Raw genomic sequence first — 25,991 nt, 5'->3', positions numbered from 1 at the left:
TCAACTTTTGGTGATTCCTACCAATCTCTCTACTCTAGTAGCCTACTCCCTACATCCTAAAAACTCAACCTAGAATATATTGCAACTAAGATGGGATTGACCCATCCTAATACTATGAACCTATATGAACCTGGGCATCATATTCTATCCTAGGTTGCAATATATTGGGACGGAGGAAGTATCTTAGAATAACCAATTAAAAAAACTTAAAACAATTATCCAGATTCTTTGCCCTCAATTTCTGTTATAGATTTTCTTTGGAATGAAGGAAATAGTGATCTATTCTTCCTCTCCGGTTTTAGAGAGAGCCTTTGGTTACCAACACACAGCACAAATTAAACTACCAGATGAATCACATCAAACCAAACCACCACATGATATTGACCTCTTTCATCACGCATGCTGGGAAACAAAACAAAAAGGATGCTACTTACTCCAGTATTGATTGATCCATCGGTCGACTCCAAAGAATAATATTATCATCATCATGGTATAGGAACATTACAGTAAGTATAACAACACTCTACGCAGTCAAAAGCTTTCTTCTTTCTTACACTAGAATATCCAGACACATCTTGACCTCTCCCTCTCTTCTATCCTTCTCCAAAATTATGAAGAAAAAAAATGATAATAATACAATGACAAAAAAGGATGTGGGGCGGATGAATTCCCAATTCTCTGCGTCTTCAATGAATTATAATATGGGGGCAGGGCTGGGGCTGGGCTGGGGTGGATTATCTGTACAATGGTGTCCACATGCTCTCTGCTTCTCACATGTAAAAAAGGACATCCGACTCTTTATCCCCTTCTCTAAACCCATAATAACCAACAATACCTACAAAATCTCCCAAAAAAACAACTGTTTGTACGAGTACAGGGCGGGCACACCTTGCTTTACTTCCCCATCCCACAACTTTGTGCAAGACAGGAGATATCCATTTCACTTGTGGCATTCCCTTCATTTACTGTAAAACATTTCCTCTCTTTTTCCCTCCCTCCCTCCCTCCCTCCTCTAGGGGGTTTGCTGAGAGGATCAAGGTATTTTACCCAGGTTGTTTCTATAAAATCATGGGTCATACTGAGCAGTCGCAGCATATCAGAGCTCAACCTCATGAAGATCCTCTGTCAAACTGTTGAACTGAACAGATGAGTTGCTGTTGGAACGACTATGTGACTGCTTCCCAGGCATGAGGGGCGATGGCATGGTCTGCTGGTCAGGAGATCTAGCACCTGCCACAGCATTAATTTGTTCAGAGTAAGTTCCACTCCACGATGCTGCTCGTGATCTTGAGAATGAGCTGCTGTTACTTCCCGATGATAATCCGGATCCATTGTTCGGGGTAGTGATGTTATCCATGCTCGGATACCGCTGAATGGTAGGCACCATCAGTGGTGCTGAAAATTGTGTTGCTGGTGGGGGTGAAGAAAATGACGTTTCAGCTGGGGATGAACGCTCATCTGGACGGAAGGTTTCACCATGTGTTTCCGCTGTTTGGTTAGGCATCTGCTCTGCAGCAACAACAGCCGCAGTGGGCACAAAGAATTTGGCACCACTGGGTGGTGTCACAGATGCAACAGCTGGCTTGTTATAGGATGGGACTGCTCCTCCTCCTCCACCCTTGTTGAATGTGTCCACATATCTAAAAATAAACATAACTTTCCTCTGGTCAATATTTTATAGAATATAGAGAAAGACATGAGCAAGTGGCAGAATTATTAGATTACCTGGACCGGACACCCATCCGTCCACGGGCAGAAAACTGGTTCTGGCTTGGCGGAATTGGTGGCATTCCCGAACCATGCTCTGAAGAAGTTGAAGATTTCCCTTCCATGAATCCATTGGGAGTATGACTTGCACTCATGGGGCCATTTAATTTATAGTCTACCACACCATTCTGGAATGAGGGTTTTGATGGAGGTGGAGGGAGAGGAGGCTCCTCGGCAGGAATCTCAGCACCTTCCTCCACCCATCGCTTTAGCTTTTCGTCATAGTAAAACTTGTTTTGTTGCCCTAATTTAGCCTTCAAGACATAGGAAGGATCTCAGTATTAGCTTTACTATATGGAAGAGAAACTGAACAAAAGTGGAGTGGCTCCAATTCAATAGCTCAGTTAAAGTACCTGCCGGTGGGATTTTGAAACAAATCCCATTGTCTTCTGTAGTGTGGAGCCTAACCAACCAAAGCGTGAACTACCAGATCCTGGAGCAGTACTCTGTGTGCTGTCCGATCCAGCACCCTGTTATTTTTCAAACAAACGGAAGAATTAGAATTTTATCACTCGGCATTCACTAATCAGAACCTGCTGTCTTTATAAGTGTCTACCTCAGCCGAGGGCATAATTACCTGTTTCGGGGTTCTGCCGAAGTCCGGTTCAGAAACACTTCTGTTGTGTGCAATCTTCCTGCCACTATCTGACATCTCACTCATAGACTGCACTGATGCAGATGGCATTAACGATGACATGGTCATTACTGATTGGCTATTTGCAAACTTTGTAGCCCCAGGTGCAGTGTAACTCTCCCTATCACTAACAGCACCCTGTGGCAATGGCGGAAGTGGAGCAGAAGGTGTACCCATCATGCGCGATATAGATTTATCGAGTGAGGTGAAAATCTTTCCAACTAATTTTGCAGGGGCAAGGTTTGTGCCATATCCACCCTAAACAATAGCAATCAACACAAGTGCATTAATAGGGAGAGGGAGGAACTCAGCTACATTGCAAAACAAGCTGTAAGGATTTACCTGCTGGTGAGTGCGTATCCTGTCCTCCAGGGTGGAAAATAATTGCTTCCATGCTTCCAATTCTGGGGCACGGCCAGAGGCTTTCAGCACCTTCATAGATGCTTGACAGTACCTTTAAGGAGATTCAAATGGGTCATAATGTGAAAGCAGGAGTTTAGGTATAGCATTGAAATCATTTGCTGGCCATGCACAAATCAACAACATACCTCAAAGAATCAGCAACCCTTCCCACTTCCGCAAGCATGTATGCATATATCAGCTTATATGGCTGAAAGGGTAGCAGGATATATTGAGAATTACCAAGCACCTTCGCATATTCATAAATCTCTGTCCTCTGTTATCGCATTTCAAAATATTAGTTCAGAACAGTGGACAGCAGAGTAAAAAAAGATGAAGCAACAGGTTAGCGGTTACACACAATCTTGCATTTCCAGTCTATGTATCTATGCAATAATTGCTTATAAAACACTGAGACAGTATGCTTGCATTAACTAATCATTAAAAAGCAAAAGATAGAGCTTCGAGGGAAAATTGCACTAAGATTCAATATATTTACAGGTAATGGGTTAATGGCTAGCAGTAATATACCTGAATGGCTTCAGGGCTGGCAAAAGTTCGAGGGCACTTAAGGTGGTCTGCACCAAGGAGACATAACCTTGCACTTTCAGAGTAAGGGTCAATATTTAACTCAGCAACTAAATAGCACGAATGAGCAGCTGCAACCTGTATCAAAAGGCATATAAGGTACTTGACCACAAAAAAGAAAGGGTTTAATTCTGCAAATACATATCATACAGACCTCATTTTTCTCTTTCCAAAGGCAATCTCCAAGATGGGTAATAACTAGGTCGTCACCTTTTGTCCTATTTGCAGTTATGATAGCCAAATTCTCCTCCCAGTCATCCAACATGCCATTAGGACTAGGCTGTGTGACAAAACAATGAATTATAAAGTGAGCCACTATTTAAACAGAAAGCCAACAACGAGGTGGTAGAACAGTAGAATGCATTATCAATGAAGCAAAACATTTTCTTCAAGAAAAAAAAAACCAAAGCACCATGACACTGCAGTAACAAAGAAATGAAAAGCCATTATTGTACAACAATATGGGACAGGCAAGTGCTATGAAAAGTTAAGAACAATTATTACTATTACATCTAACTACAGAATAATCCTACGACCAAAGTATCGCGCATCTAGAAAGTGAAAAATAATTATGTATTACCTCCATAGGCTGTTGAGAACCATAATTGCTACTGATGTTGTTGTCTGCATTAAAAACATCTGCAGGTTGTCCAGCAATGAGAAGGCACAATGTTCGCAAAGGTGACCCAGATAGAAAATGGCAGTGGGCCATTTTCTTCACAGTATCGACGTAAAACTGCACCACCGGTGGGGAAAGAAAAGATAAATAAAAAAAATTAAGGAAAAGAAAACCTCATTGAAAATCAAGCAAACTATTCAAATGCAAACAAGAGAAGGCTATTAAGTCGAACAAACCTTATCACCAAGTTGCAAAGCAAGTATAATTGCAGGCCCCCACAGTTGACCTTCTTGGGCACACTGAAGGGCCTCTTTTCTTCTCCCAGAAACTAGAAGATTTTGGACCTCTTGTGCAACAGCCTACAAGCAAAGTAGCTGCCTCAACTGGGGACATTTAGGATTTAGCTAAATTTCACATCCATATAATATAAATGGCAATCACCTGCATCTGATTTTCAGAGGGAATATTCTTCATGCAACGGACATGGGATCCGAAATCGCCCATTTGAAAGCTACTTCTCTTACAAGATGAAAAGAGCTTAGTTACTGCCATTTCTGGACCGTCTGTGTCCTATTATTGAGAATTCAAATGAGTCAGAGATACAAAGGTGAAAGGACAAACAATGAAACAAGTACCCAAATTATCACACACGATGAGCTAAAAGGTAAACTGCTAATTCAGACATGTTCATCACATTAAAAAGTATTAAAAGCTTGCCCTCTGCGCCGTTATTACAACACTAAGAGTTGATTAACTGGAGCATTCATTATATCAGCCTCTGTTTTGGTAAAATACACTATAGATGCAACAAAAAAGAGCATGAAAGGCAGAAAGTACCTCATGTGATGGGTCAGAAGCAAAAGGTGAACGCAGTTTCCCATAGTGGTGGCATAGTATCTTCAGCAAAGAAATAAGCAACTTGCGAGGATCACCCCTCTGGAATTCACTAGTCGATGATTCATACAGTGCAATCATGTCATCAAGCCATTTGTTCACATCCTTTGATGCAGCGCTTCCCCCAACAAGAGGGCCGGGAACAGGTTGACGACATAAAGCATGGAAATAACTAAGTGCGCTACCGTTACTGGCGCTTAAAGCATCAGCTTTGTCCGTGACCACCTCTGATAAATTAAGAACTGATACTGTGCCACTAGAATTCCCCTTGAATTGCAAAATTAAAATAGAATATTTTAGTTACTTTAACATATGCCATAATTTTGTTTGATGACTAAAAATATATCACACAGGAACTCTTAGCATACCTGATTCCCAGAGTCATAGTTTGTGGCCATTGAGTTGGTTTCTTTCATAAGTATAAGCTTGCCTCCAAACCCAAAAGCAACCAAAGCATGTGGTGGACGTCCAGCTGATGACCTCTCTTCATGTGGGGACTGCCCAAATTGCAAGTGTGAAGCATTTGGACCAAGAAATTGTTGCTGAGAGAAATTCTTGGAGTTATCAACACTGAGATAACTGTTTGACAAAGGCACTTGGGGGTTTGTATGAGCTTGATTATGGCTTCCGTACATGCTCTCCATCGGAACAAAGCCTTGACTATTTGCAACATTGTTGGCATCACCATAACCCTGGTTTGAAGAAGTCTCAAACCCCATGTAACTAGACTGGTGGCCTGTAGAAGGTAGGGATCCCGTGTAACCAGCCTGTTGACCTGAGTAAGGTTCAAATCCCTTGAAATTAGTTTGAAGGCCTGTAGAAGCTTCAAATCCCTTGTAACCAGGCTGCTGAACTGTGGAAGGACTGAATCCCTTGTAACCACCCTGGTTATGTGTGGATGGCTCAAATGCCTTGTAATCACCCTGGTGATTTGTGGAAGGCTCAAACCCCTTGTGCTGGTGGTGACCAGTGGAAGGTTCAAATGGCTTGTAACTGTTTTGGTTACCTGCTGATGGATCAAATAACTTATGACTTGTCTGGTGGCCTGTAGAAGGTTCAAACCCCTTGTAACCAGCCTGATGACCTGTGAAAGGTTCGAAGCCCTTGTAACCAGTTTGTTGACCACCACTTGCGGTGTAGCCACCCTGAGTACTTGACGAATCTAAGTTCACGTTGCCATAATGGCTTGTAGCGGTTTCAGCGGTGTTAAAACTAACTTGACTATTTGTAGAGGAATTGAAAGATTCAGAAATAGCATGCTGACCAAGGCTCTGGAAACTATCTGGCAGACTAGCTGTTGCACTTTCAGGTTGCATAGAGTTACTAAATGAATTTGTCTGCCACTGGCTCTGATAACTATAGTTATTAGAGAAAGAGTTATGTTGGGCCACCTGATTGTGGGCAGGAAGATCTTCGGTTTGTTTGACGCTATAATTTGTCTCAGCAGAAGAGGCAACGACACCATTGTTTGCTCCATCCTGAACAGCACTAGCTGTCACTGCCTGCTGGTACGACTCAAGCGATTGCCACTGCTGTGTGTTGGTATCAAAGTACCAGCCTGGGTACTCGGCGTAAAATACCATGTTTGGTGGGTACTCCGAGGTGCCACCCTGTCCCCATGTCGATACACTCCCTGTCGTCGTACCCTCCTCCGCAATTGTCTCTAGCGATGACTGTGTCGGATTATGCATGTAAGAAGCGGCAAGCTGCTGCTGCTGGATATTCTCAGTGCTGGTGTCCACCTGGGTGGCGTTACCGTGCGTATCAGAATTGTCAACTTGGTACCACTGCTGTGTCGCCTCGTCGTATTTCCACCCAGGATAAATGCTCTCCAAATACTTGGGATCTGTGGAGTCGAAAGCACTGCTTCCGCTCTGCTCCAGCTGCTGCTGCTGGGTATCGGTGTTCTGATCGGAGGTACCACCGAAAAAATCCTGATCTGTCACCTCGGCAGTCAAGCTCTGGCTCCCGCCAAAGATCCCGTGAGCTGATGCCCCCACGCTCCCAATGACGGAGGTCTGGAAGCTCTGGTTCCCGGCCATGGTCCCGAGAAATCCGTCATCAGCGGCGCCTCCAGACAGATCACTGAACGGATCAGCCCCATCGTCGGCGGCGCCTCCAAATGAGGCCCACTGGACCTGCTTGACCGTTGTGTGGACGGCGCCCTTCCCCGACTCCGGTGAGGCACCCTCCGGCGGGGCCTCGACGGGAGGAGGAGCCGGGGAAGGGTCTGTGTCATCGTCGGCGAGGCTGAGGTCGGAAAGAGCTGGAAGCAAGGCCGCCTCCGCCGACTGTTGGGCGGGAACAGGGGCAGGGGCAGGGGCGGGGGAGAGGTCGTCGTCGTCGTCGACGAGCTTGTCGAAGAAGTCGGCGTCGGTCTGGTCGTCGGCGACGAAGGGGTCAGCCATGTCGGCGTGGAATCGCGGACGGGATCGAGGAGATCTCGGGGGCGGAGAGGAGGGTGTGGATCTAGGGTTTGGGTGGGGGGAGGAATGGCGGAGGTGGAGGCTTACCGGCGGCGGGGTAGGTGGATCGCGAGGGAGGGCTGCGCTCACGACGACACCCGACGTCGCATCGCCATCGCCATCCTTTTCTCTTCTTCTTCTTTTGTTGTCGGGGGAGATCCTACAGTTTTTTCCCCTCCCTTCCCTTGTTCCTAGCTTGCTTGATGTCTCTCTCTCCTCTCCCTCCCCCTGTTTTCTCTTTTCCTCGCTTTCTTTTTCTTTTACTCCTTGAGTTTCTCTTTTATTTCCACTAAAAATGCCCGTGCGTTGCAAACGGGTGAAAGTTACTTTAATCTTATTATTGTTATACAGTTTAGTTAAGATAAAATTCACTGTAGAAATTTGTTTGGATATATACTTTGGGTCTGTTTGGCACAGCTCTAGCTCCAGCTTCACCCCTCCTGGAGCTGGAGCTCAGCCAATCAGTTTCAGTTCCACCAAAATTGGGAGTGGAGTTGGGTGGAGCTCTCTCACAAAATGTACTAGAGTTGAGGAGCTGGGTTTTGGCAGCTCCACAACTCCACTCCAGACTCAACTCCTGGAGTTATATTTAGGAGTTGGAGCTGTACCAAACAAGCCCTTTTTTAGAAAATCATGAGCTTCAATTATGAATTTAGGATTCCGATCGCCTCAAGTTAGTATGCGAGTTTTTTTAAGAGATTTCTTATACAACTCATTCTATATTTTCGAAAGCGAATGGACCTAAAAACTGACTCAAATACGGATATGTATTTTCAAAATAAAACGAACTTAAAAACCAACTCATATACGGATGACTTACCAAAGCACCGGCAAAAACATCTTTAATTTTTATAATAGTAGAGGTAAAGATATATTTATGCTGGCATTTTATATTCCACTATTTGAAAATTCACCTAATATAAATATTGTCATGGTACGTCTATCACGAAGACTTAATAGTAACCACCTTTCTTCTATTCCTGTTAATATTGTGGTAACGGCTTTCCCACGCAAGAATTCCAGACCAGAAAGTTGCCACGTTTATGGTTGTCAGCAACTTTGTACATCGCGAGAGAGATGGTTTTCTATTACTTTGTGCTTTCCGGATTTAATTAATTTCTTTTTACAAGAAGTTGGGCAATGAGGTCGTCCGACTAAAAAAAATTCAGTTGTCATTTTTTTTCCTTTATTATGCATTATTCATTTCCCCTTTCCATTTCGTCTCTTCCATCTCTATATATTTCTCCCTCATTTTCCCATTTTGATCTTCCCAGTTGTTTTTAGACCTTGAGAAACGACGCTTACATACTCTCTATGTTATAAACTATAGTAACTTCTATCTATATAGTTAGAAATTGTTATATTTTGGGACGAAGATAGTAGCATATACATAGGCATCGAAATGTACGGCTCAATATTATATCTATATTTAAGTATAATAGCCTATCGAGATCTGATTGTTTGATGTTCAAGGTCCACACATAGAGCAGGTACAATAATAAAGCCAACAGCTAACTATAGTCTAAGTTAGTTTTTTTAGTAGCTAGCATGCACAATAGTTATTTGATACAAATTTATTAGGCCCATCACTATCTATGCTCCATAGCTAATAGAAGCGGACAAGTTATTGTATCTTCTCTTTTTACGTGCTATAGCCTGGTTATAATTCTACAGCCGACTGCACTATCTTTTGTTCTTAATGCTAGTACAACGAATCTGGACAGATCTATCTAGATTCGTTATACTATGTGTCACATTCAGTCCTAGATTTTTCTTTTATAAGATGGAGGGAGTATTGAGTCATCCCTATCGTACTTGCTCTTAGCATAGTACATAGGCATCGGGATCCGACTCGAACTTGAAGTTAGGAAAAGAAAAGGATACGGGTGGTTAGGGAATTTCAAAACTCCGGCTAAATTTTGTCCGAGACGTCAACAATTTATGACCGAATAGAGTATATGTAAGCTATCTATTACTCCCTCCGTCCCATAAAAAACCTAGTACTGGATGTGACATATCTTTGTACAATGAATCTGGACATACATACTAAGATGTGCCACATCCAGTCCTAGATTCGGTTTTTTTGTGGTACGGAGGGAGTACATCTGATCAGCAGAGGTCATCTTTTTCTCCTATATCAGACATCATGAAATTCTTCATGCCATAACACAGATGTCACAACCTCATAGGAACCATTTGAGATCCAAATAGAACATAACTGTAGAGATAAATCAGTATACCAACAGAACATGATGTTTCAAATATAAATTGTTCAAAAGAAAGGTGGACTTTTCACGAAGAGAAATGTGCTCATCAAACATGACATTAATCCACGTCAAAACATGATACTAACGTTACTTCCGCAGAAAACCTAAAAGGGGATACTTTTACAACTGAGGGAGAATATAGACAGCATTTAGCATTATAGTACACTATTTTCTGCCAATTATAAAACAAACTACAAGAAAGTAGATGAAGAAAAAAAAATGCATGTTCTACTCCATCCCATGATATCAAATTCGTCTACGGTTATCGGTCCTTGGTTTCTTGGGTGCAACTATAGCACTGGAATTGTCGCTGCTGGATTGTATCTGAAATTTTGAAAATGGAACCTTTAACTTATCCACAAATGCACATATTGCAGTGAATATGATAATACACTTAACAAAGATACTCTTACCTTATCAAGCTTCTCCCTGACTAGGTTTACTGTTGCATTCATCGACTCAGATGGAAAATAATCCTACAGAGAAGTATTTTCTCCACAAATTGGTAAGAATACTAAGTTCAATAATATGGCAGGATATACAAAATTCCAAATTATTGCAGAATTTGCCTTTCCAGGTACTATGTATGACTCAATGCATTAATTCCCCTGTTTCTGTTTTTCTTTTTCTGAAAAGAAAGTTGGCTTACACCATTATATGCCCTGCTAATTTAATGCCATATTTTTTCTCAATGAATAACCTCTTGGTTTCTCACCTAGAGTCCAAATTCCAAACATTATATTACTTTGCAGTACCGCATACCTTATTAGAGGATACATACTGTTGTACTGCATACCTTATTAGAGGATACATGAGTGAAACGAGGATCTTCAAATTGAGAAGCATGAAGTGTTTTTGTGTATTCCCTGAAGATGGCAAAATGGAACTTCACTAGATAAGTCATATACAGTGTTTACACTTCTAATCAGAGAAGATCCAGATGGGCTTTTGGGTTACCATCTTAGTTCCACATCATTCAATATTACTTATAAAGTTTGAAAATATTCCATAAAAGGCGAGTGTATGTAATTGTATCATAATTGAAGTTCATTCCTTAAAATGAACAAACCAAATCCTGGTTGATACTCCTACATGGTAGTGCTGAGTATGAAATATACAAACTGATGCATAAAATCTAAAGAGCAAACCAAACACAAAGCTAGAAGAAGTGTCTCAGTCTTTTGATTAAGGAATAAGGATTGCTGGTTTTTCTTTCAACTTTACTGTGCCAAAGATCTCAGTTTTGTTCGGTAAACCCACTGTAGCTTAGCTGCTAAGCTATTCATAAAGACTGGGTATCCATCTTCAAATATTCAGACCAGATGTCATATATCAATAAAGATGTGGATATGAGGGTAACTTCCAATTCCAAATGGCATGGTTAACAGGGATAGAATTTAGTTGAAGACTGGGCCGATCAATGAGTAACTGATGACCAATGTTCTCCTTAGCAATGTTTGCACACACACACACACAAAAAAAAACTGATAGTAGTACGCAATATGTTAACCTTTTATTAGAGCTCATCTGACGGTGTGAGTTTGCAGCAGATGATCCCTGACCTGGAGAATGATGAGATAACCCTTCAGGTCTTCCAGAAGATGCTGGAGAAATGAAAGCAAACATTTATATATAACTATCCAAGCAAGATAAACTAGCAATGTGTAGTCGTAGAAAGAAAACGGTTACATATTGAAACAACGAAGGCTAAACAGCATAGAGTTAGGGGGAAAAGAAGAACATGGAAGCACACATTTCATTCGGCCAAGAACTTCCTTTCTCCTGACTTCCAGTTTCTCCTTAGTGTCCAGAAGACTCTCAAACTGAGGGGCGTATGACACCTGCAGCCGGTTGCCAAGAAATACAGACTCATCCAATTTCCTCTTTGCAAACCTGCAATTAATGCCGTTTCTTGCTTTCATTGAGAAAATAAACTTGCGATTTGGCAAATAGTAGGTCCAGATTTGTTCCCAATTGCTAACAAACTAAACTAAAGCTGTAATCCTAAGCACAGAGCTCAAAACAGGGATGAGAAGGAGACAAATTTGTCTTAGAAAAGACTACCAAACACAAATTTAATTGTTGGAATTAATGGTGGCTAGTAACATTTTTCACTCATTCTGTGAACGTCGGTTCTTCCTGAACAGGAAAAAGGACTGAAAGAAAAGGTACTATTTTGGTTACTCACCTGGCATTGCTGACCTGCGAGAACTTGATGAAGAAAACGTCGGTGTAGGGGTCACAGTCCTCGGCATCCATGGGCGTGCACCTGAATAAGCAAGCAAATCATTCACACAGGCAGGTGGTGGTATGGTATAGGTGGGAGGAGGAAGAGACAGACTCGTCTACTGGGCCGTAGGTGGCGAAGAGATTGGCGAGGTCATCGCCGCAGCCGAGAGACGGGACGTTCCGCACGATGAGGTACCTGAATCATCAAGAGGGATTCAATGCATTGGAAGAGGAGAGGAGAGGTAGGGTTTGTGATGCGACACGCACTTGGACTCGTCGCAGACCGTGTAGACGCGCATGGCGGCCGGCTCCCGCGGCATCCCCCCCACCCCCGACTCCGGCGGCTAACCACGCGATGGCCCGCGGTGGCGCCGATGAAGGCTCGATTGCACTAGGTCTAGCCCCCCGCTCTCACTCTTCGCGGCGCCTTCTCCTTCTCGGCGGCCGCCTCCTGCTTTTAGGGGAGCACGGACGGAGGCTGGGGAGGCGAGCAGCGGAGCGGGGAAAAGGCGGACGTGGCGGCGGCGGCGGCGTGGGTCCCTAGCGCGGCCGAGAGGAAGTCGACACTGCGCGTGGACGGGCGACGGCGGCGTTGCCATATTAAATTTCTCCAAACAAGGGAGGGGGAGAGGAGAAGAGCAGGACAATTTTTTTAAAATTTTTTTTTCTTCGAACTTTTAACTTTTTCGTCACATCGGAACTTTCCTCAACACATAAAATTTCAACTTTTCTATCACATCGTTTTAATTTTTTCAAACTTTCAATTTTAGTGTGAAACTAAACACAGCTGTCATTTGTTGGATCTGCTAACTATATATAGTACTATAATATATCAATTGATGATTAAAAATAGTCGATTGTTAATTTTCGGAAACATTTTTATCGTGTTTCCTGTGGTTTTTATTAGCACCCTTAAAATTTTATGGTTTTACTGTTTGAAACTGACTCATCTTTGTGCTAATGATGAAATTTACTCAATTCAAATTACAAAATTCTCTCCATCTAACCTGTGGATTCTTTGACTCCAGGTGTTCATGCAAATACAAAATCTGATTGCATACTGTATCTGTTATAGACTGGCGTTATGGAATCAAATACCATAGGAATAGGAATAGGAATAATCAGTAGATATATCTAATTCTAGTTGGTTTAGGATTCTGTTTCCTATTCCTAGTTTGTCTTAGATTTCCTAAATATTAGATTGGCACCTAGTATATAAAGGGGGCCTGGTATTGTATTAAGGACTAAGCAATAAAGATATTAAGGGCCCTGCCCACTAAGTCAATCAGATCAGAGACTCGGTCTTCCGGAGAAGCCGGCGACTTGAGGGCGATCTTCCCTATCAATCCTCTATTTCCAGCCATAATATTTGGTATCAGAGCCCTCATCCAGCGCTTGCTTTGTCGCTGGGTTCCGCTCGACGCAGCACGCCTCACATTCGCGCTGCTTGCGTCACTTCCGCCGCTACATCTGTTGTGTTCCACCGTCAACCAACCCCAGCCACCACCTATACCTAGCTCTCCACCATGTCGGAAGACAGCACAACCATGGCTGATTTGGCCAAGACACTTGTTCTCTTGATGAAGAAACTTGATAACCTTGAGGCTCGGCAAGATTCATGGGAAAAAGGGAGCAGTGGTGCTAATCTGGATGATGACAAACGTGGTGTTCCCCGTTATCACAAGCTAACCTTTCCAATATTTGATGGAGAAGAAGATCACTTGACCTGGCTTAATCGGTGTGAGCAATTCTTTCAAGGCCAACGGACGCCTGAGGATGAGAAGGTCTGGCTTGCTTCCTATCACATGACGGGTGAGGCGCAACAATGGTATATTCAATTTTCCAAAGATAATGGACTCGTGAACTGGTCAGTTTTTGAGCACTTTGTTAATATGCGCTTTGGTCCTCCCATCCGTAACAATATTCTTGGTGAATTGTCCGCACTTCGACGAACCGGGACTGTGGCAGAATACCAAAAACAATTTTTGGCTCTTCTTTGTCGTGTTACCCCATCTCTCAATCCGATGCATCAAGTCAATCTTTTCACTGCCGGCCTTGGCAAGCCTTTAAGTATTGATGTTGAGCTTCAAAATACAGCTAATCTTCAGGCCGCCATGAGCTTGGCACGCTCTTATGAGCAGCGGTTGGAAGATGATGCAGTCGCTGCTCCACGTATCGTGGAGAATAAACAGCGTTCTGCACTTTCTTTTCGTTCTGCTCCAGCACCTTCCCGTGTGGGTAGTAGCACGTCTTCTTCTGCTGCGATTGTTGCTTCCAAATCACCTACAAGGCCAGGTACTACAGGCACAAGGTTTCGTCGCTTGTTAGCAGCTGAGATGGCTGAGCGTCGTGAAAAGGGGCTTTGCTTCAATTGTCCCGAGAAATTCTCTAAAGATCATCACCGTCAGTGCTCTATGAAAGGTATCTACCTCTTGGAGATGGACGAGGGGGAGGACGATGATAGTATCAATGATGACACCGTTACCATCTCTCTTCATGCATTGACCGGCATCCGTACTAGCAAGACCATGCGCTTGGCTGTTATTATTGGAGGTGTAACCATGTCTGCTTTGGTCGATTCCGGATCTACCCACACTTTTGTGGCTACTGAGGCAGCACACCGTCTTGGCCTCTCGCCTACCACAAAATCTGGACTGAACGTTATGGTAGCAAATGGTGATCAAGTCACTAGCTCAAGCATCTGCTCAGGTATTCCTATAAAAATTGACTCGGAGGATTTCATCACCGATTGTTATGTTATTCCACTAGTAGGCTATAATGTGGTATTGGGTGTTCAGTGGCTCCGTACATTGGGACCCATCTTGTGGGATTTTGATAAGCTCACCATGTCTTTTTGGAGGGACGATCATCAAGTAGCTTGGCATGGTCATGGTGGTGATTCTTTTCCGCCGCAGGCTCATGCTTTGACTGGACGTGACTTATTGCCTGAGTTGCTGCAAGAATTTGATGATCTTTTTAATGAGCCAAGTGGACTACCACCAGAAAGAAGTCATGATCATCGTATTCCTTTGATTTCTGACACAGCAGCGGTGGCTGTTCGTCCTTACCGTTATCCACAACTCCTGAAGGATGAGATTGAATGACAATGTGCTGCAATGTTGACCCAAGGTATCATCCAGAAAAGTGATTCCGAATTTTCTTCTCCAGTATTACTTGTCAAGAAGCAAGATAAAACTTGGCGTTTTTGTGTGGATTACCGAGCCCTTAATAGCAAAACGATAAAGAACAAATATCCAATTCCGGTGGTGGATGATCTTCTTGATGAGCTCAAAGGGGCTCGCTTCTTCACCAAACTGGATTTGCGTAGTGGTTATCATCAAGTTCGCATGCATCCTGATGACGTCAAAAAAACGGCTTTCCGAACCCACCATGGCCATTATGAATTCTTGGTGATGGCCTTTGGATTAACTAACGCTCCAGCAACGTTTCAGGCCTTAATGAATGACATATTGGCTCCCTTCCTACGACGGTTTGTCCTTGTATTTTTTGATGACATTTTGATATATAGTTCTTCTTGGGCAGAACATCTTCAACATGTTAGAGCAGTTTTGTTGGTGTTACAAGAACACCAAATGGTGCTTAAATGATCCAAGTGTCTCTTTGGTGAAGAAAAGGTGACTTATCTCGGACACATTGTTTCTGCAAGTGGGGTGGCCATGGATCCTAGCAAGGTAGAGGCTGTTGCGGAGTGGCCTCAACCTCGCACTGTGCGCGCTCTTCGTGGATTCTTAGGCCTCACTGGTTACTACCGAAAGTTCATTGATGGCTATGGTGCCATAGCATCTCCTCTTACCAAGCTTCTGAAGAAGGAAGGGTTCACATGGTCCTCTGAGGCCCATGGTGCTTTTCTAGCGCTAAAGAAGGCCTTAGTATCTGCTTCCTTGCTACAACTTCTGGATTTTACTAAACGATTTATTATTGATTGTGATGCCTCTGGTGTGGGTTTTGGTGCTGTTTTACACCAGGGAGCAGGACCAATTGCTTTCTTTAGTCGTGCAGTGGCTCCTCATCATGCGAAGCTTGCAGCTTATGAGAGAGAATTGATTGGACTTGTAAAAGCTGTTCGTCATTGGCGACCTTATGTTTGGGGACGATCCTTTACGATTCGTACAGATCATTATAGCTTGAAATTTCTTCTTGATCAGCGGCTGTCTACTATTCCACAGCATACTTGGGTCAGTAAGTTATTCGGGTATGACTTTGAAGTTGAGTTCCGGCCAGGAAAACACAATGGAGCTGCTGATGCTTTATCTCGTCGTGAAGAATCAGCAGAATTACACGCTATTTCTGGCCCATCTTTTGAAATATTTGATTTATTGCGACAAGAGACCAACACACTGCTAGAACTCATTACCAAAAGGGATCAGATTCAGGCTGGTTTACTTACGACAGGTTGGTCTTTAGTGGATGGTTTGGTCACCTTTGAGGGCAAGATTTATGTTCCTACAGCTTCTGCATGTTGGCCCTTGCTCTTGGCTGATGCGCACGGGATGGGACATGAGGGAATTCAGAAGACTCTCCATCGCCTACGTGCATCATTTTACAATCCTCATGCCAGTTCATTAGTGAAGGATTATGTTAAGAGCTACTCGGTATGTCAACAAAACAAGACTGAACATCGACATCCTGCAGGCTTACTGCAACCTTTAGTAGTTCCTTCTGCTGTTTGGGAGGATATTTCAATGGATTTCATTGAGGGTCTTCCTCGTGTTCGAGGGAAGTCAGTCATTTTGACGGTGGTTGATTGTTTTTCTAAGTATGCCCACTTTATTGCTTTAGGACATCCATACACGGCTCTCTCAGTCGCAAAGGCATTTTATGATGATATCGTCCGCTTGCACGGTATTTCTTGTTCTATTGTGAGTGATAGAGATCTAGTTTTTACTAGCACATTTTGGAAGGAACTATTTCGCTTCACTAATACAAAGTTAAATATGAGCACAGCCTTCCATCCGCAAACTGATGGTCAATCTGAGGTGGTTAATCGCATCATCACTATGTATCTTCGTTGCCTTTCGGGAGATCATCCAAAGAATTGGTTACAGTGGCTTCCATGGGCTGAGTTTTGCTATAACTCTTCCTATCAAACTTCCCTTCGTGAGACACCTTTCAAGGTTGTGTATGGTCGAGATCCTCCTACTATTTCTGCTTACCAGCCAGGGTCTTCCTGTGTTGTGGCTGTGGACAAATAGATGAGGAGTCGAAATGGATTTTTGGTTGAAATTCGAGAGAGACTTCTTCAAGCTCAGGACTATATGAAGAGTTGGTATGATAAATCTCATCGCGACATTGAATTTGAGGTTGGTGAATAGGCATGGCTACGGTTACACCATCGCATGGCAGCTGGTATTACAGACCAAGCACACTCTAAACTTGCCCCAAGATTTTATGGCCCTTGTTTAATTGAGGAGAGAATTGGTCATGCTGCTTATCGCCTCAAGCTTCCTCCTCGAGCTCTTATTCACAATGTTTTTCATGTGGCTTTACTAAAAAAAATTGAAGGTGTGGCCCCAACAGATATTGTTCAGGTTCCTGACATTGTTCATGGCCAGGTTATCCCTGCACCAGCTGCTGCTATCAAAGCTAGGTGGAATCAAGGAATTCAAGAAGTTATCATACAATGGGTAGGTTCATCTCCAGAGGAGGCTAGCTGGGAAACGCTGGACCATTTTCGCGAAGCTTATCCCAGTTTCCAGCTCGAGGACGAGCTGTTTCATGAGGAGGAGGGAAATGTTATAGACCGGCGTTATGGAATCAAATACCATAGGTATAGGAATAGGAATAGGAATAATCAGTAGATATATCTAATTCTAGTTGGTTTAGGATTATGTTTCCTATTCCTAGTTTGTCTTAGATTTCCTAAATATTAGATTGGCACCTAGTATATAAAGGGGGCCTGCTATTGTATTAAGGACTAAGCAATAAAGATATTAAGGGCCTTGCCCACTAAGTCAATCAGATCAGAGCCTCCGTCTTCCGGAGAAGCCGGCGACTTGAGGGCGATCTTCCCTATCAATCCTCTATTTCCAGCCATAATAGTATCATAAGCATATCCGTTATACAGTACTGAAGAATTGTAACCACTTCATCAGATTTGATAAAGAAAAAAAGTTTTCTTGAATCCACTTTAACGCTCTGAAGCACATAAAGTCTCGCACCCATCACACTTAAAAAAAAAACATAATTTGATTAATTGCAGGGAAGGTCGACGCAGTATGTCCATTTCACTTCATGGACAATGCAACAGAGAATGCCCATATGATGCAAAACACTACAAAAATGTTATGTTGCTGCTGCAGCACCAGCGGCAAATTTACATCTCGCCAAGACTGATAAAACGTATTATTTCCTTTCCCCTCCGCGGACAAGTAGTATAAAGTAAAAGATTCACCCATGTCTTCAGAATCTCTTCATTGATAAAAACTACAGCAAATGAAGCTGCGTTTCGACAGTCAGATAGGGACACCATAGTTCGCAATCTTCGTGAGGGTGTTGTTAAGTACTCTCTTCTCCTTCTTCACCTGAGAGGCTAGGCCAGATATCTGCAATTAAAAAAATAAGCTTGCTATAAATTAACATTACAGAACTCCCATCTTCAAAATACTATCTTATCTTTAGTGTAAAACTGGTTTGTGATAAAATAATGTAATGCTGCAATTATGAGATATGAAACCATGAAAAATAATTTCTGCACACTACTTATAAAATCGATGCCGACATTGACTGAATAAAACTTCTATACCCTCTCCTTTTGGCAAAGAAATTAGCCAACAGATTTGCACAACATGGGAAAAAAACAAATTGCAGTGACAGCTTCAACATCACCTAATCGTTTCAGTAAACATCATAGTGTTCAGATACCAGAAAATATACTGACCTCTGATTGAAACTCAGATGCATGTGCTCTGGGAAGCTGATTGAGAATGCTCTTGAGACCTATAGGACACAACTCATTATATGTCAAATTCAAGATGAGGCAATTTCCGCTCTAAAATTCAAATTGACATAGGAAAAGGCAATAGCGCAAGAAATTATTACACACCTACTGCTTGCTTCTCAATATCACTTATTTGGTTCAGCTCACTTTGAATGGCACGCCCTTCTTCCCTGAAACAAGTAGACAGCAAATCCAATGCTGTATTAGAGAAGGGAAGACAAAAATAAATGGTAAAAGGCTTTAAAAAATAGGCTTGCCTGAGTGTGTTCCATCCTTTCTGAAATCTTTTTTCAGCAGTTGCTGCTCTATCCTGGAATGCATACACAAAATCAGACATGAAGAATGTTTGAACTTAAATGGCCAATTTGACAACAGATGGTTCAGTTTTCAACAAAATAAAGAAATATACCAGCAACTTTTGGCTTTCATTGGACACAAGATTGACAGTTTGTCTCATGTGATTCACGCCAGCTTGGATGCCAGAAAGTAGGGTCTGCAATTTGGAAACTTATGAAATACAATCAACATAGGTTGTATTCATTCTAAAGAAAATCAACCCTGTATTTTTTTTTCATGAATGTAGGTAGCATGCATGAATTTCATTAAAAAAATGTATGCTAGTTTTAGACGAATTTGTGTTTCGCTCTGTTTCAGAACAAAGAATTGTATCACAACATGTCCATGACAGTAATAATGAGCACTAAAGCATTACATCTGATAGGTTCGAACTGTGAAGCTAGTCAGCAAGTAGTAAGGAGGTGACAATCTGTAAACAAGATGGTGTATGCAACTTTCGAGACATGGAGGTAGGCAGGTAGCAAGTAGCAATGTCAAGAATTCATAGAAATGTTATAGCTAGACAGGCAGTCAGTGCGTACCTCCTTGCTTACAAATATGCGTCGCACCCGTTGGATCAGGTAGCTCCTTGGCCCTGCAACGAATTTAGTCACACTAAAGTTAGTGATATATAAGAAAAGGCCGAACATTTTAGATTCTTGAAACAATCACAGACCAAACTTGCATCAACATCCTTGTCTCATCAGATGCTAGGCAACTAGCTCTGCATGTACAGGCTGATAATTTGAAAGTGAATTTCACAACACTCTTATAGAATTAATGAAATCCAATTAATCAGAATAATGTGATGATTATAATAAGACAGGTTGAACTGAATCTGCTTGTGATTTCTAAGTTGGATCTAATTAATTAGCTCAAGAAGGTCTCAGTACATTTCAGTCAACTATAAGTAGCATGATAAGAAATCACTTCCAATAGCGTATCTTTGTTGTTACAAAAAATATTAAGGAACACTTTGCTCCAACATTCTAACTTGTGTTACATAAAAGGATTCAATGTATTTTTAACATATGGTACTGACAGGTACCCTCTTCATATCATCTAAAGTGTATCATGTGTAAAGCATTACAGAAGCAGGTATTCTTTTGTGAATGTAACAAACAAGAAGTAAGCCACCAAAGAAATGACTTTCAGGAGATGGTATTTACTTTTGAAGAGCACAATTCCAGCAATTGCTGTGGAGCCTGCAGCAATTCCCGGATGCTCGATGGCCATGATGGCACCCTCTGCAAACACGGTAACTGAAAGTCAATAATTGATCGAACATCAAAAGAACAGAACCATGTTAGACAACACGATCTATAAGCAATCGAAATTCAATTGTTATACATAATAAAACAGGCCAACAATACAAATCAATCTGTAAATTTCTGGATTTTGAGTTACGGAAGTAACAGGAAAATGCACCTTTGATCTTGCCGAACACCACCTGCTCGTGAACCGTGTACTCCTTCTTTAACCATTCGAACTCCTCCTAACATTAGAGATTAGAGGGGGGAAAAGGCCAAAAGAAATCGAGCTTTAGCAAATTTGCTGAGATCGGAGCGAGTGGGGAATGGGGGGCAAGAAGGTGGCACCTTTGCGTTGAGCGTGAGGCTGGGGAAGGCGGCGAGGGCGTCGGCCTTGGCCGAGGAGGCAGCTTCTGCGGCGGCGATGGCGGTTGACTGAGAGTGGGCGATGGCGGTGTCCATGGCAGCCCTAGCTGCGGAGGCCATATCGGCGCCGAAGGCCTCGCCACGGCGAGTGAAATCCGCGGCCGCGGCCGCAGCGGAGGCGGCAGAGGAGGCAACCATGGAGGAGATGGAGCCGCCGCTCTCCGGCGGCGGCGGCGGCGGCGAATCGCCGGTGGTCGAGGGCCCGTCGGTCATGGTGGTGCGTGTGAGTCGGAAGATCCAATGGGCCGAACCAAAATCTACCAAGAACTTTTGCGTAGTGCTTTTAATGCGCTTTCTAACTTTGAAAACGTATTTTGGATACACGTTTTCTGGGTAGGGCTTTTTTCTTCCTTTTTCTTTTCTTTTGCTAAATAAATTCTATATATAGCTCCACAAAGTTGACAGTTGAGTATACACGTTGCGAATGCTAAGCTAGAACATATATAGAAGGCATTGGCCGAATATGAAGGCCCGTTTGGTAGGGCTCCAAACTTTAACTCTGGTGGAAGATAGCTCTCGTTGGAGTTGGAGACCCGTTGAAAAGTGTTTGGTTGGTTTTAGATTCAGATCTGAAAAAAAAAATTGTTGCCTCTTAACTATATTCAAGTATTCATTACGGCATTCGCTTTAAGCGTCAGTGCGTCACACATAGTGTTGCAAAGGAAAAATGATGTGATGGTATATGTGCTAGGACGAAGATCTTAGAAACAGAGAGTACCCGCAAGAGCTTCACTTGTCGATGTCTTTATCCAAAATTCCTTCCTGAATCATTATTGGAGTAATTTTAATCAGCTGATGCTAAAACTGTCATCCCTATCACATCATCTGAGAACATATATAATTACGTGCTCTATTTGGACTACACGATGCTGTCATCGTAACTAAAATAGCTATAAGCATCAGTAATGCCATTTAGGTCTCAACTCCTCTTCTTCCTCGGTCAACTCCTGGTATCTGTACCATTGCGATGCTGCTTTACCAACAGGCAATGGAGGTCGGACAAAGATCTCAACAGGCTTGGGAACATGTACTCTCAAATGCAGTTCACCACTCTCATTGTCTTCTTCCTCAGCACTCTCATCTGGGTTGCTTGATGGCACACCAAGTGGCTCAACCGCAACCCACCCGAGACCAGAAATTGCAATGTCACAAGCAGGTCTGCACAACAAACATATCCTCAAATGTCAGTAACATATGAAAGCAGATGCTTGGAGAGAACACACACCATATTCTTCATGAAACATGAGATCTGAATTACTCAACCACTAATTGTCTGATCCTAAAGCCCCCTGGTACTGCATGCTAGATGAATAATTGAAGCCATCTTGCATCTTGCAAGGAGTTACCTATCAGACTCTTCGTATTTTATCTGCAACTCACGAACACCCTGCAGACCAACCCATCCTTCAGCCTTCTCTTTGCCAGCTGGGGGAGTCAATGTAACTCCAACTTCTCTCTGGAAAGGTGAAATAGACAACTCGTTAAATAAAAAAGCCATTTCGAACCCCACCCTGATCAGCAGAACACATACTATTATTATTTACCTGATTCACATAGCACATAGAACAGAAGCTGGTTTAATTAGCGGCTATTTTACATGTTATGGTCTTCAGTTTTCTTAGATGAACAGAAATATAGAAAGCATGAACTATGGCAAATAGATGCAGTTATTATACCATCCATAGAGATTTCAAGTGAGCATCGGTGTGGAAGGCATGGAAGTTATATGAGCATATATATTTAAAGGAAGAGGTATGTATGTGGGTTGCAAATACTAATCTAAATTTGATAGAACTTTGAGAACAAAACAGTATGCCAGTAGCTTGATGCTTTCTAAGTAGCTCAACCTAGCAACAAATGATTAGCTGCATACTGTTGTCTGATTAGCAAACACAGGTGTACCTCATAAAATTCATCTGCTTCTGTGGTTGGGACCATATTAATCTTTAGCTTCTTGGGTCCATAGAACGTCAGTCGTGTGCGTGGAAGAGCCTAGATTGATTGATTGATTGATTAATAATCAGTGGTAAGTACTACAGAATGGAAAAAAATAGAAGTGGTAGAAAATTTTTGGAATTGAAATTGGGCTCAACTAGGCACCTTGACAACATCAATACGGACTAGTCCACCCCAGAATAATGAATTCCCACTCAATCCAACATCTGTATCATTAGCCTGAACACAACATTATATTCTGAAGAAAAGATTAGTGTGCATGTTTTGAGAAAGAAACATGTGTGCCACTGAATACAAATACATACAGGAAAACACCGTGCCCTTAGACGACTTTGTGGTGCAAGAGAAGGCAGATCATCAGCATGGATAACTGCTGCTTGCCGGTGGTGAAGATGGACTCCAGGTGTATCATATAATTTCTGCATGTATTCAAGATTATTATAGTCCTTCATGTGTCAGAGAAGTATAATAATTGGTTGGGCATGTTAGCAATATATAAGACAACATTTAAGTTCATTCTCTAGCTACATAGATAAAGTTGGTACAGCAGGTCAACAAGAAAATTTGGCATATTATATATCTTAAAACTAAAGTGTACAGAGTAAAAGATGGAACCGTACCCCGCCTCCTAAAAATGCTTCAATTTGAATAGGACCAAGGGTCGTTCCAGGAACAGCAGATTGTATCGGCTTGTATTTTTGAGCTGCAGCTGCCACTGGATCCTTATATGCCATCGTCCCTACAAATTATGGTCTCTAACTATTAGTGTAACAAAGAACAGAATGAGCGAACAAAACAAGTAATAGGTTGAAAAAGGGAGACAGCAATAGTAGTCAAGAATGGTAAGAACATACTTAGCATAGCACTTATAAATGCAGATTTCCCAACATTTGCTGAACCCTGTAATGGTGTACTAGATTCATTAGGCATAAATAAATTACTCATGTTATTTGAAGCATTATGAATTGCAAGGTTCAATCATTCTGTGTAAATAATGAAAAATGAAGGAGAGAACCTGAAGATGGGTCTATGTATGTTAGTTAGTGGGTAACATCCAATTCTGAATCTTTCCATAATATTACTAACATAATGATCAGGTATCAATAGAACATTATAAGCATCAAGCTATCAACATTTGTTGATATATGAATGCAGCTTGTTAGGTTTGTACAAATGGCAGCAAGCTTAGTGTTTTGCCATACAAAAATACAATGGTATGCCTGTAAAATCTGTAGCACAAGAGTTCATAAATAATTGAAAAAAGGAGATGGAGAGTGCTTATTGCTTACCAGTATATATACATCTCGGCCCTAACAAGAAAGGAAGAACAACATTATGATCAGTATTATGAAATGTATAACAGCCAAGGAAGTGAAGAAATAAGTGTACATATGACACAATAAAAACTACCATTCAATTGTGCAAGGCAAGTGTTGGAAAAGGCTTACAGGGGGACAGGTTAGCACAATATAACTGGGAAAACAAATACAGATTGCATGCTGACCTTCTTTTCCTGCTGAATCTCTGATATAACCCCAGTGACGCCAACGAGTGACTTTGAGCTTGTCAAATGGACACTAAGTACGCTACAGATGCCAAGAAGCACGCTTAATTTCCAATTAATGAAATGGAAAACCTGATGCAATAGTTACTGGAACAGAAAGAGGGGCGAAGAAGTTTTACTTGAGCTTCTTCTTGACAACTGCCTCAACAACCCAGTCGCCAATGCAATTCAAATCTGTATCTCTAGGAAGGAGATCAACCTACAATTACAAAAGAATGAGCTTTTAATCCTGAAACACGAATATGCATGCAGTATGTAGAAGAATCACCTTTGTGATGACTAGTATAATAGGATTAGCACCAGCAAAATCGCGCACACGCGCCAGGAAGCTCCCATTGAAGTCAACTATGTCAACCTGCATGTAAACAGCGAGAATGAGCGGCAAGAGGCAGACGCATAGAAGATGTGAAGGATTTGCATCAGCCATTGCGTTTGATTACATTAGAGGGCAGGGCAGGGCATGTTGTGATTTACCAGCTTGATAATCAAAGCTTTCTCATGACGAAGGTAGGAGAGCTTGTCCCTGAGTTGGTCCGCGGAAACGAACTGCTTCCCTCCAGGATAGCCGCCATGGCCACCAACAGCAGTGATCATGTGGCCATGAGACAAGAGCTTGCATCTCCCACATAGCACGGTTCTCAGCTGATGGTGTCTCTTCTTCTGCTCGCATCGCATGCATTCATATGCATATTATTACTTACTACGTAGGAGTAGTAATCATGTCATGGGTGGGTGGAGAAGGAAGAATTAATAGTACTACCAGGTCGTAGGTGGCGGGGTGGACGTAGCCGGGCGCGGCCTCGTCGGCCGTCTGCAGCGGCGCGCCGCAGCCGTAGCAGGCGGCGGCGGAGGGCTTCCGCGCGAGGGCCTTGCGCTTCTCCCGGCGGCGGCGGCGCCTCTCGGCGTCCTCCGGAGCGAGGACGCGGGCGGCGGCCTCGGCCGCGAGCTGGGTGCCGAGGAAGCGGTCCCCGCGGGATGGCGCGGCGGGGCCCGCCCCTTCCGGAGGTGGCGGGGCGGTGGAGGCGGCGCGCGTGGGGGAGAAAGAGGAGGGGTTGGGGGCGAGCTGTGGCTTGGGGAGGGAGAGGGAGAGGAAGAGTAGCCGCTGGCTCAGGCTCAGCAGAGGAGGCGCCGCCATTGCCGCCGCTGCTCTACTAGTACTAGGAGCAGGAGGAGGAGGAGGAGGGAGTTATTGTTTCTCCTCCCTTATCCAATCCACGCCACGCTTCACTCACGTCGTCACGGCTTGTTCATACCAGGTTTTCCAAACCGCCGGGCTAGGGTTACCGCGCAGCACGTGATAACCGTGTAAAATTTATTAAAAATTTAAATTATTTTTTAAATTTATTTGAATTAAAGGAGATTACCGCGGTATTTTCTATTACCATACCCCCATGGTAAAAGCGGTAACCGCGCGGTTACCGACGGTAACATAAACCCTGTTGCATACCCACTCTACATATGCACTTCCTCCGTAAAAAAACAAAAGCTAACCTACGAGAGAGGTTGGCTTTTTTTTAACGGAGGGAGTATAGTATAGGCATATGTATATATATGGTCCGCATATTACGGATTAAGTAGAGTAGTATTATGCGTCATGTTCCAATGGAGTACTCCTACTTACTGTGTTAACAAAATCGGA

The 25,991-nt window shown here is 42.8% G+C and overlaps 4 protein-coding genes across 6 annotated transcripts; all 4 read right to left on the bottom strand.

Moving 5' to 3' along the window:
- Positions 1-441: 441 nt before the first annotated feature.
- Positions 442-7,542, bottom strand: LOC4328009 (protein transport protein SEC16A homolog). Its single transcript, XM_015770572.3, has 13 exons — positions 5,270-7,542; positions 4,845-5,168; positions 4,449-4,577; positions 4,244-4,366; positions 3,969-4,124; positions 3,543-3,668; positions 3,332-3,466; positions 2,950-3,077; positions 2,744-2,855; positions 2,345-2,659; positions 2,121-2,237; positions 1,726-2,021; positions 442-1,640 (listed from the first exon to the last, which is right to left on the bottom strand). Exons 1-13 carry the CDS (start codon positions 7,307-7,309, stop codon positions 1,097-1,099), a joined length of 4,545 nt encoding a protein of 1,514 aa, XP_015626058.1. The 5' UTR covers positions 7,310-7,542; the 3' UTR covers positions 442-1,096.
- Positions 7,543-9,634: 2,092 nt separating this feature from the next.
- On the bottom strand, positions 9,635-12,434 carry LOC4328008 (uncharacterized). Of its 3 annotated transcripts, none has more exons than XM_015767796.3 (8): positions 12,130-12,434; positions 11,975-12,058; positions 11,822-11,902; positions 11,387-11,526; positions 11,144-11,237; positions 10,430-10,499; positions 10,047-10,109; positions 9,635-9,957 (listed from the first exon to the last, which is right to left on the bottom strand). In XM_015767796.3, the coding sequence occupies exons 1-8, from the start codon at positions 12,180-12,182 to the stop codon at positions 9,880-9,882; spliced, it is 663 nt and encodes a 220-aa protein (XP_015623282.1). In that variant the 5' UTR covers positions 12,183-12,434; the 3' UTR covers positions 9,635-9,879. The 3 variants fall into 3 exon arrangements, 2 of the variants coding, with proteins under 2 accessions (XP_015623282.1, XP_015623283.1); XM_015767797.3 differs by having other exon boundaries at positions 11,144-11,195; XR_010739652.1 differs by having other exon boundaries at positions 9,881-9,957; positions 10,396-10,499.
- Positions 12,435-18,050: 5,616 nt separating this feature from the next.
- On the bottom strand, positions 18,051-21,091 carry LOC4328007 (RGS1-HXK1-interacting protein 1). The gene is made up of 9 exons (XM_015771365.3): positions 20,755-21,091; positions 20,585-20,651; positions 20,326-20,403; positions 19,699-19,751; positions 19,230-19,313; positions 19,078-19,130; positions 18,926-18,990; positions 18,761-18,819; positions 18,051-18,425 (listed from the first exon to the last, which is right to left on the bottom strand). The coding sequence occupies exons 1-9, from the start codon at positions 21,043-21,045 to the stop codon at positions 18,336-18,338; spliced, it is 840 nt and encodes a 279-aa protein (XP_015626851.1). The 5' UTR covers positions 21,046-21,091; the 3' UTR covers positions 18,051-18,335.
- Positions 21,092-21,562: 471 nt separating this feature from the next.
- On the bottom strand, positions 21,563-25,554 carry LOC4328006 (putative nitric oxide synthase). The gene is made up of 13 exons (NM_001401743.1): positions 25,113-25,554; positions 24,827-25,012; positions 24,621-24,707; positions 24,472-24,551; positions 24,293-24,374; positions 24,078-24,098; positions 23,643-23,688; positions 23,409-23,527; positions 23,094-23,207; positions 22,933-23,007; positions 22,735-22,824; positions 22,179-22,288; positions 21,563-21,990 (listed from the first exon to the last, which is right to left on the bottom strand). Exons 1-13 carry the CDS (start codon positions 25,485-25,487, stop codon positions 21,732-21,734), a joined length of 1,644 nt encoding a protein of 547 aa, NP_001388672.1. The 5' UTR covers positions 25,488-25,554; the 3' UTR covers positions 21,563-21,731.
- Between the last annotated feature and the right edge of the window lie 437 nt (positions 25,555-25,991).

The sequence above is a fragment of the Oryza sativa genome, chromosome 2, assembly GCF_034140825.1.
Source record: "Oryza sativa Japonica Group chromosome 2, ASM3414082v1".
In the NCBI taxonomy this organism is placed as follows: domain Eukaryota; kingdom Viridiplantae; phylum Streptophyta; class Magnoliopsida; order Poales; family Poaceae; genus Oryza; species Oryza sativa.
The sequence above is the reverse complement of the archived record's forward strand: the minus strand, read 5'-3'. Positions and strand labels throughout refer to the sequence as shown.

Excerpts from the sequence above, each read along its gene's own strand:
- LOC4328009 (XM_015770572.3), bottom strand. The coding sequence starts at position 7,309 with ATGGCTGACCCCTTCGTCGCCGACGACCAGACCGACGCCGACTTCTTC. Across the intron at positions 5,169-5,269 it reads ACTATGACTCTGGGAATCAG|GGGAATTCTAGTGGCACAGT; the intron begins GTATGCTAAGAG and ends TTGCAATTCAAG. Across the intron at positions 4,125-4,243 it reads CTTTGCAACTTGGTGATAAG|TTTTACGTCGATACTGTGAA; the intron begins GTTTGTTCGACT and ends CCGGTGGTGCAG.
- LOC4328008 (XM_015767796.3), bottom strand. The coding sequence starts at position 12,182 with ATGCCGCGGGAGCCGGCCGCCATGCGCGTCTACACGGTCTGCGACGAG. Across the intron at positions 12,059-12,129 it reads ACGGTCTGCGACGAGTCCAA|GTACCTCATCGTGCGGAACG; the intron begins GTGCGTGTCGCA and ends TTGATGATTCAG. Across the intron at positions 11,903-11,974 it reads ACCTACGGCCCAGTAGACGA|GTGCACGCCCATGGATGCCG; the intron begins GTCTGTCTCTTC and ends TTGCTTATTCAG.
- LOC4328007 (XM_015771365.3), bottom strand. The coding sequence starts at position 21,045 with ATGACCGACGGGCCCTCGACCACCGGCGATTCGCCGCCGCCGCCGCCG. Across the intron at positions 19,131-19,229 it reads ATGAAAGCCAAAAGTTGCTG|GATAGAGCAGCAACTGCTGA; the intron begins GTATATTTCTTT and ends TATGCATTCCAG. Across the intron at positions 18,820-18,925 it reads TATTGAGAAGCAAGCAGTAG|GTCTCAAGAGCATTCTCAAT; the intron begins GTGTGTAATAAT and ends TGTGTCCTATAG.
- LOC4328006 (NM_001401743.1), bottom strand. The coding sequence starts at position 25,487 with ATGGCGGCGCCTCCTCTGCTGAGCCTGAGCCAGCGGCTACTCTTCCTC. Across the intron at positions 24,375-24,471 it reads GTTGTCAAGAAGAAGCTCAA|CGTACTTAGTGTCCATTTGA; the intron begins GTAAAACTTCTT and ends TGGCATCTGTAG. Across the intron at positions 23,208-23,408 it reads AAGCATTTTTAGGAGGCGGG|AAATTATATGATACACCTGG; the intron begins GTACGGTTCCAT and ends GAATACATGCAG.